The 12,815-nt window shown below is 36.4% G+C and overlaps 1 protein-coding gene across 3 annotated transcripts in view; it reads left to right on the top strand.

Annotated features, from left to right (window-relative positions):
• The first annotated feature begins 700 nt into the window (after nt 1–700).
• TP63 (tumor protein p63) overlaps nt 701–12,815 on the top strand; it is a 223,561-nt gene continuing 211,446 nt past the window's right edge. The window contains exon 1 of one of the 3 annotated variants that reach the window (XM_059163150.1): nt 701–923. In XM_059163150.1, the coding sequence (XP_059019133.1) occupies nt 703–923 (221 nt within the window). In that variant the 5' untranslated portion in view covers nt 701–702. The remainder of the gene's footprint in view (nt 924–12,815) is intronic. The other 2 variants (XM_059163147.1, XM_059163146.1) reach the window with 2 other exon arrangements.

Genomic DNA, 12,815 nt, shown 5'->3' with positions numbered 1-12,815 from the left:
ATATAAAATAATTTTTTAAGCTTCAAAATAGTCTGAAATAATTAACTATTATCACTTTAAGAAAATCTTATGTGTGTATTTGAGGTAGGATATTTGAAAATGAGACACAGCTCGATAAAGGTTATTTTCTTTTATTTGGGGAAGGAAAAACTTCTAAGGGATGTGAATGGATACAAGTTTCTCTTAGTTGAGACGAAGAGTGAGTTCTAGGTTAAATATAATCAAGGAATTTCCCTGTCTTTGCTATTTGAGATTGTGACCACAACAGGCGGTTGGCTGAAAGAGAGAAGGGGGGGGGGGGAAGTGGAAATGAAAAAAAAAAAAAAAAAAAAACCCTCCTCCAGAAACAGTTACAGAAGTCCTCAAATCAAATCAGTATGCAGATACATGGAAACGTTAATTAGCTGGGGCAGGATGGACACTCATCAGCTCAGTTCTGTTATAAAAGTCCCGGCTGCTGAAATTAAACTCTGATGCCATTCACGCCAGCATCCAATCACCAGAGAGATCAGAAGTTCAGAGATGCCTCCAAGTTGCCAACAAATGTGACCACTATACCTCCAGGACTCTGAAGCCGTGGTAGAGGGGGGAAGAACAATTTGAGAGAGGATGCCCAGCTGGTAAGAATCAACTGTTTCTGATGTTTGAGTCACTTGACGAATCTCATTGGCTAAAATCAACAAACGCTCCGCCTCTTTGCAAATGTGTACAAAGGGGGAAGTGTCTAAACTTCTATGTCTGATAGCATTTGACCCTATTGCTTTTAGCCTCCTGGCTTTATTATCTATATATACACAGGTACATGTGTATATGTTCTCTAACTGTTCTCCACTTGTTGATTATCAAAGAGAGTTGAAGGAAATGAATTGTGAAACTTCTCGGTGTGCTACCCTACAGTACTGTCCCGATCCATACATCCAGCGGTGAGTTGAAATGTGACGTAACTTCTATCAAAACTTAATTGGAGTGCCTTGTGTATTATGAGTGTTTCTGCTGTCTACAAAGAGCAACCCCTCCTTGTTTGGGAGCACAGTGATATTATTTTGGACTTGCTGTGAACTTAAAGTGGTTTGTGGGCATCTTTTCTAATTTTCTTTTAAGCTCATATCTGGATCTACAAAGTTACAAAGGCAATCTTCCTATGATTTCTTGAAAAAAGTTATCACACATTTGCAGATGTTGGAAATATGTTATTTGCCTTGCTCAATGCTCACCCACCCAAGAAGAAGAAATTTCATTGGTCATGGATATAATAATCAATGGACTATCTTCAAGTGAAAATAAACACAGAATAATTTTGATTTATACATTAAAAATAGATGAATAGCCATTGTTATGCCAACAGATTGTGGCTTGTCATTTTGGCTCTAAGAAATATTTTCTTCTTGATTTGTTTCATAACAAATATCATCTTTTGACAAATCTGACTTAAAATTTATGATTGTACTGAATTTTATTTATATTTATAGGAAGGAACATTTGCCTAGCACTAAGAGAGAATATTAGTGAATGTGCACGATGTGTGTGTATGTGTTTCAAATTAGAGTTTGCTATTTTTAAACTGGTAAATGAAATCTGAACAGTGTTTTTCCAGTCATAAAGTTATGGGAGATATTTAAGTCATATGTAGCAGTGTGATGTTGTTAATTTAACAGCATGATATTTGATGTTGGAATTTCATACTTTATTTTATAAGACTAATGAGAGAGGTCCTCTGAGTGTTGAAAATGGTGGGGTTCCAAAGGGGTTAACTTGTCATTCACCACCAAGGCTTATTGGAAGCTCATACCAGAAGTGGAGTGGGCTCTCTGGGCAGGGCTCAGTTACTGTCACATTGCCTAGGCAATTACAGAAGATGTGTGATCTTTTTTCATTAATATGACTTGTCACCATGTAGGACACTAATGTTGACAATGTAGACTTTGCTCCTCTTCCTGTGAGGTTTCTGGTGAGCTGTCTGAAAAAGCAGAAGCAGAAATGTAAATGGTGAAGAAAGAAAAGAGAGGGAGAAAAAAGAAAAGAAAAAAGAGAGAAAGAGCAAGCAAATTGTGGTCTTCTAGGTTGAAATGAGAAATGTGAATGGTGATCTGATTTTTGCCTTGCTATCTGCCACAAATCACAATGTTAGCAAAAATGAGGGACTCTGGAGTTTATGTTCTTGGATAACTTATTAATTAGATTTCAATGGAGTTGGGGATTGGGTTAATAAAGAGCAAAACACCCAATATTTTCTAGTTCCCAAATTGTTTTCCAGACTCAAAATTTTCTGTTCTACTCAAAATCTTTTGAAATGGTATTCTAAGAACATAGGTTTGATGAAATATTAGCTGTATCATGCTTCCCTTGAGGACATCTTTTTTTAACGTAGGTACTTGGATCTACCTCAGCTCTGGAGGAAACTTTCTTCTATTGACTAGCAACCCACACGTCAACCCTGTACACCCCTGTCTACAGGCATTACCCGTGATTGATGAGAGAAGCCTGGAAATATAAATAAATGAGAAAATTGCTTCTGATATTGTCCCAACAACCTGTTAGTTCATGGAATAAAAATCGCCTGCTTTTGACATATTATAAAATTCAAAGCACTAATAGTACATTAAAGTAGTTTAATAAATTGTGTTCAGCAAGATAGTGTACTCTCCATTTGTAATGAAAACAACTTGCAAATAAAGAGCAGACAGATGCTTGTTGCTGGGCATCTATTCTGTGCAAGGTACTGGAAATAGCGAAATGAGTAAGATGTGGCCGTAATATTTATTTATTTAACTCTATGGTACTTATATAGTTAATAATGTATATTTTCCTCAAATATTTTAACTGTTTTACCACATATTTTAAAGACTGAATTATTACTATTTTCCTGTCCACACTATTTAGTGAGAAAGTGAATAAGTAGATTAACACTGCAAGGTATCTACGATAGCATGTATTGTCAATGTAAGAATAAGTAATATGCTCTTTAATGCCTAGTGAGTTTAAGTTGCTTTTTCTTAACCGACAAACCTTGTAGTTCTCAGTTTACAAAATCTATTTTAAGGAAGACCAAATTTAATCATTCCACAATTGTAGTCATCTACATAGTTAAATTTGTCTTTTTTCCTGACCTCGTCTTTAGAAAGAAGTCATGAAAGGGAATTTTCAAAAAAAGAAAGAATAGGATATCTTGTTATTTTTAACTCCAAGCTACCCTAATGCATGGTTTCCTTTTATCAAGAATAGAATAAATGAGAGATGCTATTATCATTCATTACTGAATATTAATGTAATTCCCAAAAAGCCACTTTCAAAGTTCTATGCTAATCATTCTCGGTTAAAATTGAGATTTCACCCTCTGTGGTGTTTTTTTTTTTCACTTTGCACCTAAACATATTGATATACTATACATTTAGTTGTGTTCCAGGGTTTATGCTAATTTACTTTAGTCTTTGCAAAAACTTTTCTGACAATCAAAAGAGCATGAAAACCATGGAGCTAAGATTTCCTCTTTGATGATTTGGACCATTACAAAGAGGAAGAAAAGGTGGGGAAGAAATCACGAGCCTTGTCATTTTATTGCTAACTTAATTTTAGCACAAATATCAAAGCTTAGATGAAATTATGGCAGATCAATAAAGAAGAGCGCATGGGTAGATTACCATTGCCTTAAAAATGAAAACTATAGGGGCGCCTGGGTGGCTCAGTGGGTTAAGCCGCTGCCTTCGGCTCAGGTCATGATCTCAGAGTGCTGGGATCGAGTCCCGCATCGGGCTCTCTGCTCAGCAGGGAGCCTGCTTCCCTCTCTCTCTCTCCGCCTGCCTCTCTGTCTACTTGTGATTTCTCTCTGTCAAATAAATAAATAAAATCTTTTAAAAAAAAAAAAAATGAAAACTATAAACAATGAGTTCTGTTCATTTTTTATTAGGTGATAACTCAAAATGAATCTAAAATGTAGCATTTTAGAATCTAAATCCCTGTTAGTTTATTGTTGGGTAATAATTTGGGGACTTCTTTCACTCTTTAGCCTTTAGAACTGCCATCTAGTTTTTAAAATAGATTTTTAAACTGTGTAATTCTAAAAGATTAAATCCTTTCAAAATATAACTGAAAATAAAGCAGTTAACGTGATAAAAATTAATCAAGATCAAATTTTGAGATAATATGGTAGCTGAGGGCTAAAAATAAGAGAAAACGCAACATATTATCATTTGAGTCACTCGCAAGATGATTTTGTAATTTTTTTTTTTTTTTGCCCGTCACCCTCTATTCAAAAAAGTTCCAACTGCTAACGCGGTATGTGAATGAGTAAGAAGCATTTCCTGTGTAAATTGCTATTGATTGTGGATTTTATGCTTTACCAGTTAAAAGGTCAACTTCATTAAGTGTACTTTCTAAATATATCCCAAAAGGAAGTGTGGTGACAGAGAACTTCTAGTGGAACATCATTTCGTTTACGAGAGAATATCACAGAAGGGCAGGATGTACTTCTGTGTTGGGTGTCCTCCCCCTGCCTCTCCATTTGCACCCTCCATTCTTCTCCTTCTTCTTCTGTACCTCTGGAAGCTGACTTCGAAAGACTGCCCTAACTCTTCTTTTCTCCTCTGGTTTACTCTTGGGTTAGAAGCACCCTAGGAGATGCGATGAGCACTGGGTGTTAAACGCAACTGATCAATCACTGAACATTATATCAAATAATAATGGTGTACTGTATGTTGGCTAATTGAATTTTAATTAAAAAAAAAAAAGTGCCTAAGGAGGGAAGTTAGGGTATATGTTTCCCTGGCCACTTCCCTGTTGGGTTTTCTACTAAAGGCTGCAGGACGTGTCAGATACCCTTGCCACTGATCCCGATGCCTACCCTCCTTTTCTTTCAAGTGTAAAAGTGGTCAGTATTCCAAGTCATTACGAACTCCAAAACCCCATATCCTATCCCTTATGCCTTGGCAAACAGTCCTTTCATTAAACTCTCTATAGGCAGTCTTTTTTCAAGTACACTTATACCTGTCAGGATCATGGCCAAGTTCAAAAAATAAAATATATACCCATGGTATTGTTTATGCACATCCAATGTCTTTCAAAATTGATATAACATAAAATGATACAACTTCTGCTATGACATAAAGGGTGTATCCACTTACTGCAATGAGCAAACCAGCTTTTAGTGAGGCTAATCCATTCATTTTGGCCATCTCCATAATCACTGTTTCTCGATCTATAACAAGCCAACATGGTACAGTCTGTGTATGTTGTTTCTATCAGTCCTTGAATTGAAGCAAGGCAGAAGGCAGGAAGAATTGGTTCATAAAAAAATATGAAGGTATAATTTATCAACAGGGACTAATATATCCATCAGTTGTAGTGAAGAAAAAAAAAAAAAACTGCTTCAAACCCTTACAACTTTCACAAGAATAAATTCTAAAAGCCCTTTATGATCATTTATGGTTAGTCCAAAGTATGATGTATTATAATTCTAGATGTTACCCCTGGGCTGTGAGTGAGTTTAAATGGTAGGGAGGCAGGGAAGTGTGTACACTGAGTACACATAGAACTTGTCAAAAGATCTGAATAATAGGCTTAACTCCACCACTAACTGATTATATGACCTCATGAAATCATTTAAGCTATTTAAATAGAAGTTTCCTCATGAAGTATTTAGGGATTAGAACCTCTGATCTACTCTTCACGGTTGGTATGTGAAGCCTTATATAGGACCCCAGCTCAACTCTGAAATGCATTATCCTCGTGTAATTCCTCAGTTTTACCAATGTGAATGCAGCACCCCAGCACACTGGGGATTCCTTTCCAGCAATAATTGTGTCCTCATGTGGGCATACTTTCATTCCCTTTTGCTTGATATCATCTTAAAATTAAGAATAATTATGAGACTGGGGCACTTAGGTGGCTCAGCAGGTTAAAGCTTCTGCCTTCAGCTTAGGTCATGGTCCCAGGGTCCTGGGATTGAGCCCCGCCTCGGGCTCTCTGCTTGGCAGGGAGCCTGCTTCCCCCTCTCTCTCTGCCTGCCTCTCTGCCTACTTGTGATCTTTGTCTGTCAAATAAATAAATAAAATTAAAAAAAAAAAAAAGAACCATTAAGGGACTTGGTATGTCTTGGCTTATCTCCTTACTTCACAACTGAGGTTGAGAAATCTGAATCCCAGAAGGGTTAAGTGATTTTCTCCAAATCACAGAACAAAATAGTAGCAGAAGCAGATCTAGAATTTAAGACTTGTGATCCAGTTTGAAGTTATTTCTACAACAGAACATATTATCATTTTGTTAAAACTGTATAAAACGTTACCGTTAACAAAGTATTTCCCAGGGCAGCATGTATATGACCCACCTGGGCAGGTGTGGTAGGTGGAAAAATGGCCTGTAAAGATGACTGGGTCCTAATCTCCAGAACCTGTGGATATGTTCTATTACACAGCAACGGGGAGTGAAGGTTTCAGATGGAATTAAGACTGCTATTCAGCTGATCAATAAAATAGGTGGATTATCTTGGACTAACCACGTGGGCTCAATGTAATCATTAGAGTCCTTAAAAGTGGAAGTTGGAGGGAGAAAAAGAGCCAGTGATGTGATGTGAGAAAGGACTCAACAGATTTTGAAGTTGGAAGGGGGTCACGAGGCAAGCCAGCCTGGCAGCTCCAGATCCTGGAAAAGGCGAAATAACAGATTTTCCTCGATAGCCTGCAGATGGAATACAGCCCTGCCAACACCTTGATTTCAGTCCAGTGAGACCTGCATCAGGCTTCTGACCTATAGAACTCTAAGATGATGCATTTCTATTGGCTTAAGCCACAAGCTTGGGGGAACTTATTACAGCATCCACAGGAAACTAATTTACCAGGTAAAAAATTTTATCCTCAAATTGTAGACATGAACACTAAAACTATGTTTTGTTTTGATTTAACTAAAGGACTCAAGGAACTTATTTTATGTATTTACTTATAATTTCTTGGTGCCAAGAGGGTATAGTAGGAGGTGTAAGATACAAAACTAGACTCAAGGAATCCAAAGTAGAATTGCATATGTAGAAATCATACAAGGAGATATGAGGAAGGCTAGGAAGACGCATGCTTGCTGAGGACTGCAAGGTCAAAGTGTCCACCAAGTTAGAAAGGTGACTTTTATTAGTGGCATCTATTAACATTCCTCAACATGCTTTACATGGAGATATATTTCTTTCTCTCTCTCTCTTTTTATTTTTTTGGTTTTTTTAAATATTTCATTTATTTATTTATTTGACAGAGAGAGGGAGAAGAAGAACAAGCAGGGGACACAGCCCAGGGAGGGGGAGAAGCAGGCCTTCTGCTGTGCAGGGACCCCAATGTGAGGCTCAATCCTAGAACCCCAGGATCATGACCTGAGCTGAAGGCAGACACTTAACCAACTGAGCCACCCAGGGGCCCTGGAGATATACTTCGATTCAAATCGTAGATGGTAACTGATGCCCAAGTTTATAATGCCCAACTTCAGGTTCAGGAAACCACAGTAACCTACATTTTCACTTCTGATGTCAGGAATTCTGAGAGATGTTACATCCACAGCCTGAGACTGTGATTTGTATAAATCTAGGTGGAGCCTTGGGATTGCAGTGTAAACAAAAGCAAACTGTTTTGATTCATGGAGTTCTCAGGCCACTACTGAAAAAATAGCCCTAGGCTCTCCGAGGTTGTAAGTTAATTTTAGGTTAACAATTACATTGATACCTTTCTCTGGGAAATGGAGGGTGAGGGGGAGGAATGCAAAACTAGCATTTTTTTTTTTTTTTTTTTTAATCAAGCACCACAGAGGATTCCTTTGTTTGCAGTCAATTTTGAGACCACTACAGTGAGGCAAACTTGGACCCAGGGACCCCATAGAAGCTTTTAAAAAGGTGCATGGAGCACTGGGTGTGATGCAGAAAAAATGCTTGGAACACTGAAAAAAATAAAGTTTAAATTAAAAAAAATAAGATAAATTAAAAAAAGAGAAGCTTATAAAAAGGTACCCAGTGATATGAACAACAGACACATGTCTTCCTAAAGGGAAACTTCATGTTCTCACTTTACTTAAGAGCCAAATGGATTGTGAGATTAACGTGGCAATTTTCAATCTGTTTCAAGTCAAGAGAGCCAAGTTTCTGATTAGCTGTTTTGCAGCTCAAATTTGTCCTAACAGAGTTCCTATCTCCTTTAAGTAACTCGCCAGGAACAGTCCTCAAGCAACAAGTGATGGATGGATAAAGCACTATAATTACGATCAAAGTCCAAAGACTTCAGTCTATGTAATTATGCACTTCCCAACCTCTGAAAGTCACTTTGTTCCATTTAAAATAGGATGAGAAATGGACATGAGGTGATGTGTACTTATTGGTTAGTCAGGGTTTTGGAAATGACAGTTATTAACATGTCGGTTTTACCTTAAGCCATAATATTTAGGGGATAATTTAAATGAAGAAAATTAATTGTCACTCTGCCCTTATTGTTTGTCTTCTATTCTCCCTTTGTATCTTGAGACTTTGTTAAGAATTAGCCTCTAAGTTCAAAAATCATTACAGGAAAATAAAAATGTAAGGCTCAAAATCCCCTTGCCACTTTCAAATTTCCAGTACCTTTTTCTCTTTTTCAAATGAGCAAGCTTAATTTGTCAGGTTGAACAGAAAACACCCTTTCTCGCTTTCCATAAACTTGGTTAGCTCTCTTATAATTGAGGGGAAAACCAGAATCACAATAATGTTAAAACTGATAAAGCAATTTGACTCAAGAAGTACAAAATTGGATGCTGGTGTGGTAATCTAACCAACCACGTGGTTACCTAGGGTGAATTTTTAATGTAAGCTTTTTTACAAGTGATGGTGTAGATTGAAATAAATAATAGAAAACACACAAATTCATGAGAAGAGTAACACTGCAACATACTTTTCCTTGTAAGTTAAATATATTATACCTTAAGGTTATTGACTGCATTTAACCAGCTTACTCTATCATATTCTGACATATCATCATAGAAGTGGTCAATTTTTAGGGCTTCCTTAAAAATTCGAAGCTTTGTGGGGGTGCCTGGGTGATACAGTCAGTTACTGCATCGGCTCAGGTCATGATCTCAGGGTGTGAGATTGCGCCCTGCACTGTGCTCTGTGCTGGGCATGGAGACTGCTTATAATTCTCCCTCTCCCCTTACGAACTTGCCTCTCCCCTCCTCCCTCTTAAAATAAGAAAAGTTTGGTATTTTCTTTTTCTTCTTTTTTTTTTAAACCTGAAATTCATCATTAGTTTTTCTTCTTTATTTTTTTCTGGTTCAACCAAACTTCCATGTTTATGCTTGAATTTAATAATGTCATTTATTTCTTAACTACATAAATAAAATAAATAAATTTCTAAAGCTTTCATTGAGAAAAAGATCTTCCAACTTTTCCATTATATTGCAACCTCCAAATAGAAAGTGCTAATAAGAGGTGTTTCCATTTTCTTTTTCTTTTTCACACTTTTGTTATCTCAGGGAATGAACAAAAACTTTCTGCTAGACAGGGCTTTCAAACTAAATTATGAGCAATCTAAACCCTTCCAGTCAAAATGAATTTTTTCAGCATCTTAATTGATACTCTCTGATGTGATAAATCTTTGCACCTGTGTCAGCGATTTTTTTTTTTTAAGTATCCTGTAGAGGCTGATGTGTATCTAATTAAGATTTCGTAACTAAAACTTGGCATATTAATAAATGCCTTATCTTCAAGTTAGTGCTACTGCATGTAGGCCATCCTAGGTGTTGTGTGCCCATTGACATGCTTGCTGCAGAATCTCACATAGAATCAAGTCTTCTCACTGAGCACAAGCCTTCAGTGCTGCCCTCCCCTGTGAATTCATGAGCAGCCCTTCTATCGGGCACTCCAGGTACCACTGTATCTACATACATACAGTTTATATACAGTTTTTAAAAGATTTTATTTATTTATTTAACACAGAGAGAGTGAGAGCACAAGCAGGGAGACAGAGGGAGAAGCAGGCTTCCTGCTGAGCACAGAGCTGGATGTGGGACTAGATTCCAGGTCCCTGGGTTTGCAACCTGAGCCAAAGGCAGACATTTAACCAACTGAGCCACCCAAGTGCTGCAACAATTTTATCCCTAATAACTCAATCCTGCAGAACCATAAAGTAGAAAGCTTATTTTTTTCCCTCTCTCTACTTTCCTTTTTCCTTTCAGAGAAGCTCTGTATTTCTTTGCTTCTTGGGAAGACAGAATATATATGAAAAAGCTAAAAATACCACAAAGCACTTTTTCTAAAGCAGTCCAAACTTTTCTCTGCAAAAGTGAAATTGGGGTATTTTTTTCAACAAAACAACAGGAAATTATGACAGTAACATATCCAAAATAAAAACAACAAAAAAAACATATATAATTTGGGGTTTTATAAGAATTTTTTTTTTTAAGTATCTAGTTTATCTGAGTTGTTGGGCATGTTTTTAAAATAAGTTTTGTAAATAAGCTCATATTAAAATAAGATGATAAATACTGCTGGCTAGGGTGACTGGGAATAGAAAGAAAGGATAATGCTTTAAATAGTTCAACACTGTAAACTACGGAACTATTCAATAGTGTTCAGTAAATATTTAATAAGTCCTAGATTTTGGACATATGATAAGAAATTTAAAAATTCAGAGGTTTTTAGTACTGTTTTTACTGTAGCAAAACTAGTTCTAGAATCATCAAATTAAGTGTGAGGTAAAGAAAGATCATTGAAGCTCAGGAGGAAACATAAATATGAGAACACTTCAGGTATTTTCAGATGAACCATTCAGAAAAAGGCACTTGTGATTTTGTACTAATGATATCAAAAATTATTTATTAGTCCAATAACATGTTCCCAACAATAATGGAAGCCAACAAGGGAAAAAAAATCTAGTAAAACAGTTGTTTTTTGGTGCATAATTTTTTATACATGGAAGTTAAAATAAAATAATCAATGTTTTATTCATTATATAAATTATTTAATATTTGTCATGTATTTTTGCACTTAATGTAAGTACTTAACATACTTAACATAAGTAACTGCATAAGGAGCTCATTATCAATTCAACTTAATATATTTATTTCCTTTATTGAACATTTAGGTCAATTTTAATTTTTATTAATTTTTTTTTAAGATTCATTTATTTATTTATTTTAGAGAGAGTGAGAAAGAGAATGCATAAGCATAGAGGGGAGTGACAGAAGGAGAGAGAGAGAGAATTTTTGCTGAACATGAGGTCCTACTCAGGGTTCTATCCCATGACTGTGAAAGCACTACCCAAGCCGACACCAAGAGTCAGCTACTCAACCAATCGTGACACCCAGGCACCACCCAGGCACCACTATAATTTTTATTAAAAATTTAAAATATTATATAATCAACTTTCTTTTGAGTTATTTCCTTGGGATCGTTCCATGGAACAAATATTTAAGGAAGACAAACTAATACATGTTCAATCCATACAAAGTGCCATGTAATTTGCCTGCATTATTTCATATTTTATATATATATATATTTTAAAGATTTTATTTTATTTATTTGACAGACAGAGATCACAAGTAGTCAGAGAGGCAGGCAGAGTGTGTGTGGGGGAAGCAGGCTCCCCGCTGAGCAGAAAGCCAGATGCGGGGCTCCATCCCAGGACCCTGGGACCATGACCTGAGCCGAAGGCAGAACCCTAACCCACTGAGCCACCCAGGCGCCCGCATATAATATGTTTTTTAAGGTAAGTTTGCAGACAAGGGAAAAGAATGCCCAGAGAGAACTAATTTGACCAATGTGATTATTTAGTAATTAGAAGAACCTCTTTGTATTTTCATTCTCATCTGAGTCAGAATTTGAAACCAGGACTATCTGATCAGAAGACTTATTTCTTCCTTCACAATGTGCTGTCATCGAAGAAGTGAGAGTGATGACACAAAAGACAATATACTTTTTCAAGTTTCTGGAAAACATTGCTATTTAAAAGGACAAGTCAACGTGTTTTGCCAGAGTCCCAGCTTTGGCTGTCACTATTTTTAAATTTTTCTAACTCGATGGATATAAAATGATGTAGTTTTAATGAGCACTCATTTTCTAAGTAGGGCAACAACAGAAACCACAATTACGAATTTTTGAAGATCTCAATTTTTGATTCTGTGGTTTTCGAAAATGAGCATGGGACATAAGGCTGTTGAGTGTCTAATACTTATTAAATTATTACTATGTGCCAGAAACTATTCTAAGCACTTTGCATACTTAATTTTACACATTTAGTCCTCACACCACCTTAAGATTTTCTAGTATTAACTGCTAACTAAGTAGGTAGTATAATGTTTAAGAGACCGGCCTTTGGGGTTGTTTGCCTTGGTGCAGATTCTCTCTCTGCCAATTGTTAGGTCTCCTAACTTAATCTCTGTGCCAGTTTCCTCCTGCAGAGTAGCCTCTACCTGACCGAGGTTGCTTTGAGAATTAAATGAGTTAATTGTGTCAGTGGCTTAAGACAACATCTGGCCTGCAATAAGCACTCTGTAGGTCATAAACCTTATTATTTCAGATTCTGTAGATGAAGAAATTGAGGCATAGAGTAACTTGTCCAAGTTAAAAACAGCTAGACACTGGTGGAGATGATTTAGGTCCTGATTTCTACAGCTTGCTTGCTTTCTTTCTTTCTTTCTTTCTTTCTTTCTTTCTTTCTTTCTTTTTAATGGTCAGTGTCTTTGTTAACACTCAGTCAATTCTATGAAGAACTGGTTTTTGTCGTAAGTTTTGTCTTTTTTATGCTTAGGTACTGTAAAACTAATCATTTAACATTCTAGAAAAACAGTCTCAATCTAAACAGGGCAAATGTTACCAAGTATCTTTT

Source organism: Mustela lutreola, chromosome 2 (assembly GCF_030435805.1).
Source record: "Mustela lutreola isolate mMusLut2 chromosome 2, mMusLut2.pri, whole genome shotgun sequence".
Taxonomy (NCBI): domain Eukaryota; kingdom Metazoa; phylum Chordata; class Mammalia; order Carnivora; family Mustelidae; genus Mustela; species Mustela lutreola.
The sequence above is the reverse complement of the archived record's forward strand: the minus strand, read 5'-3'. Positions and strand labels throughout refer to the sequence as shown.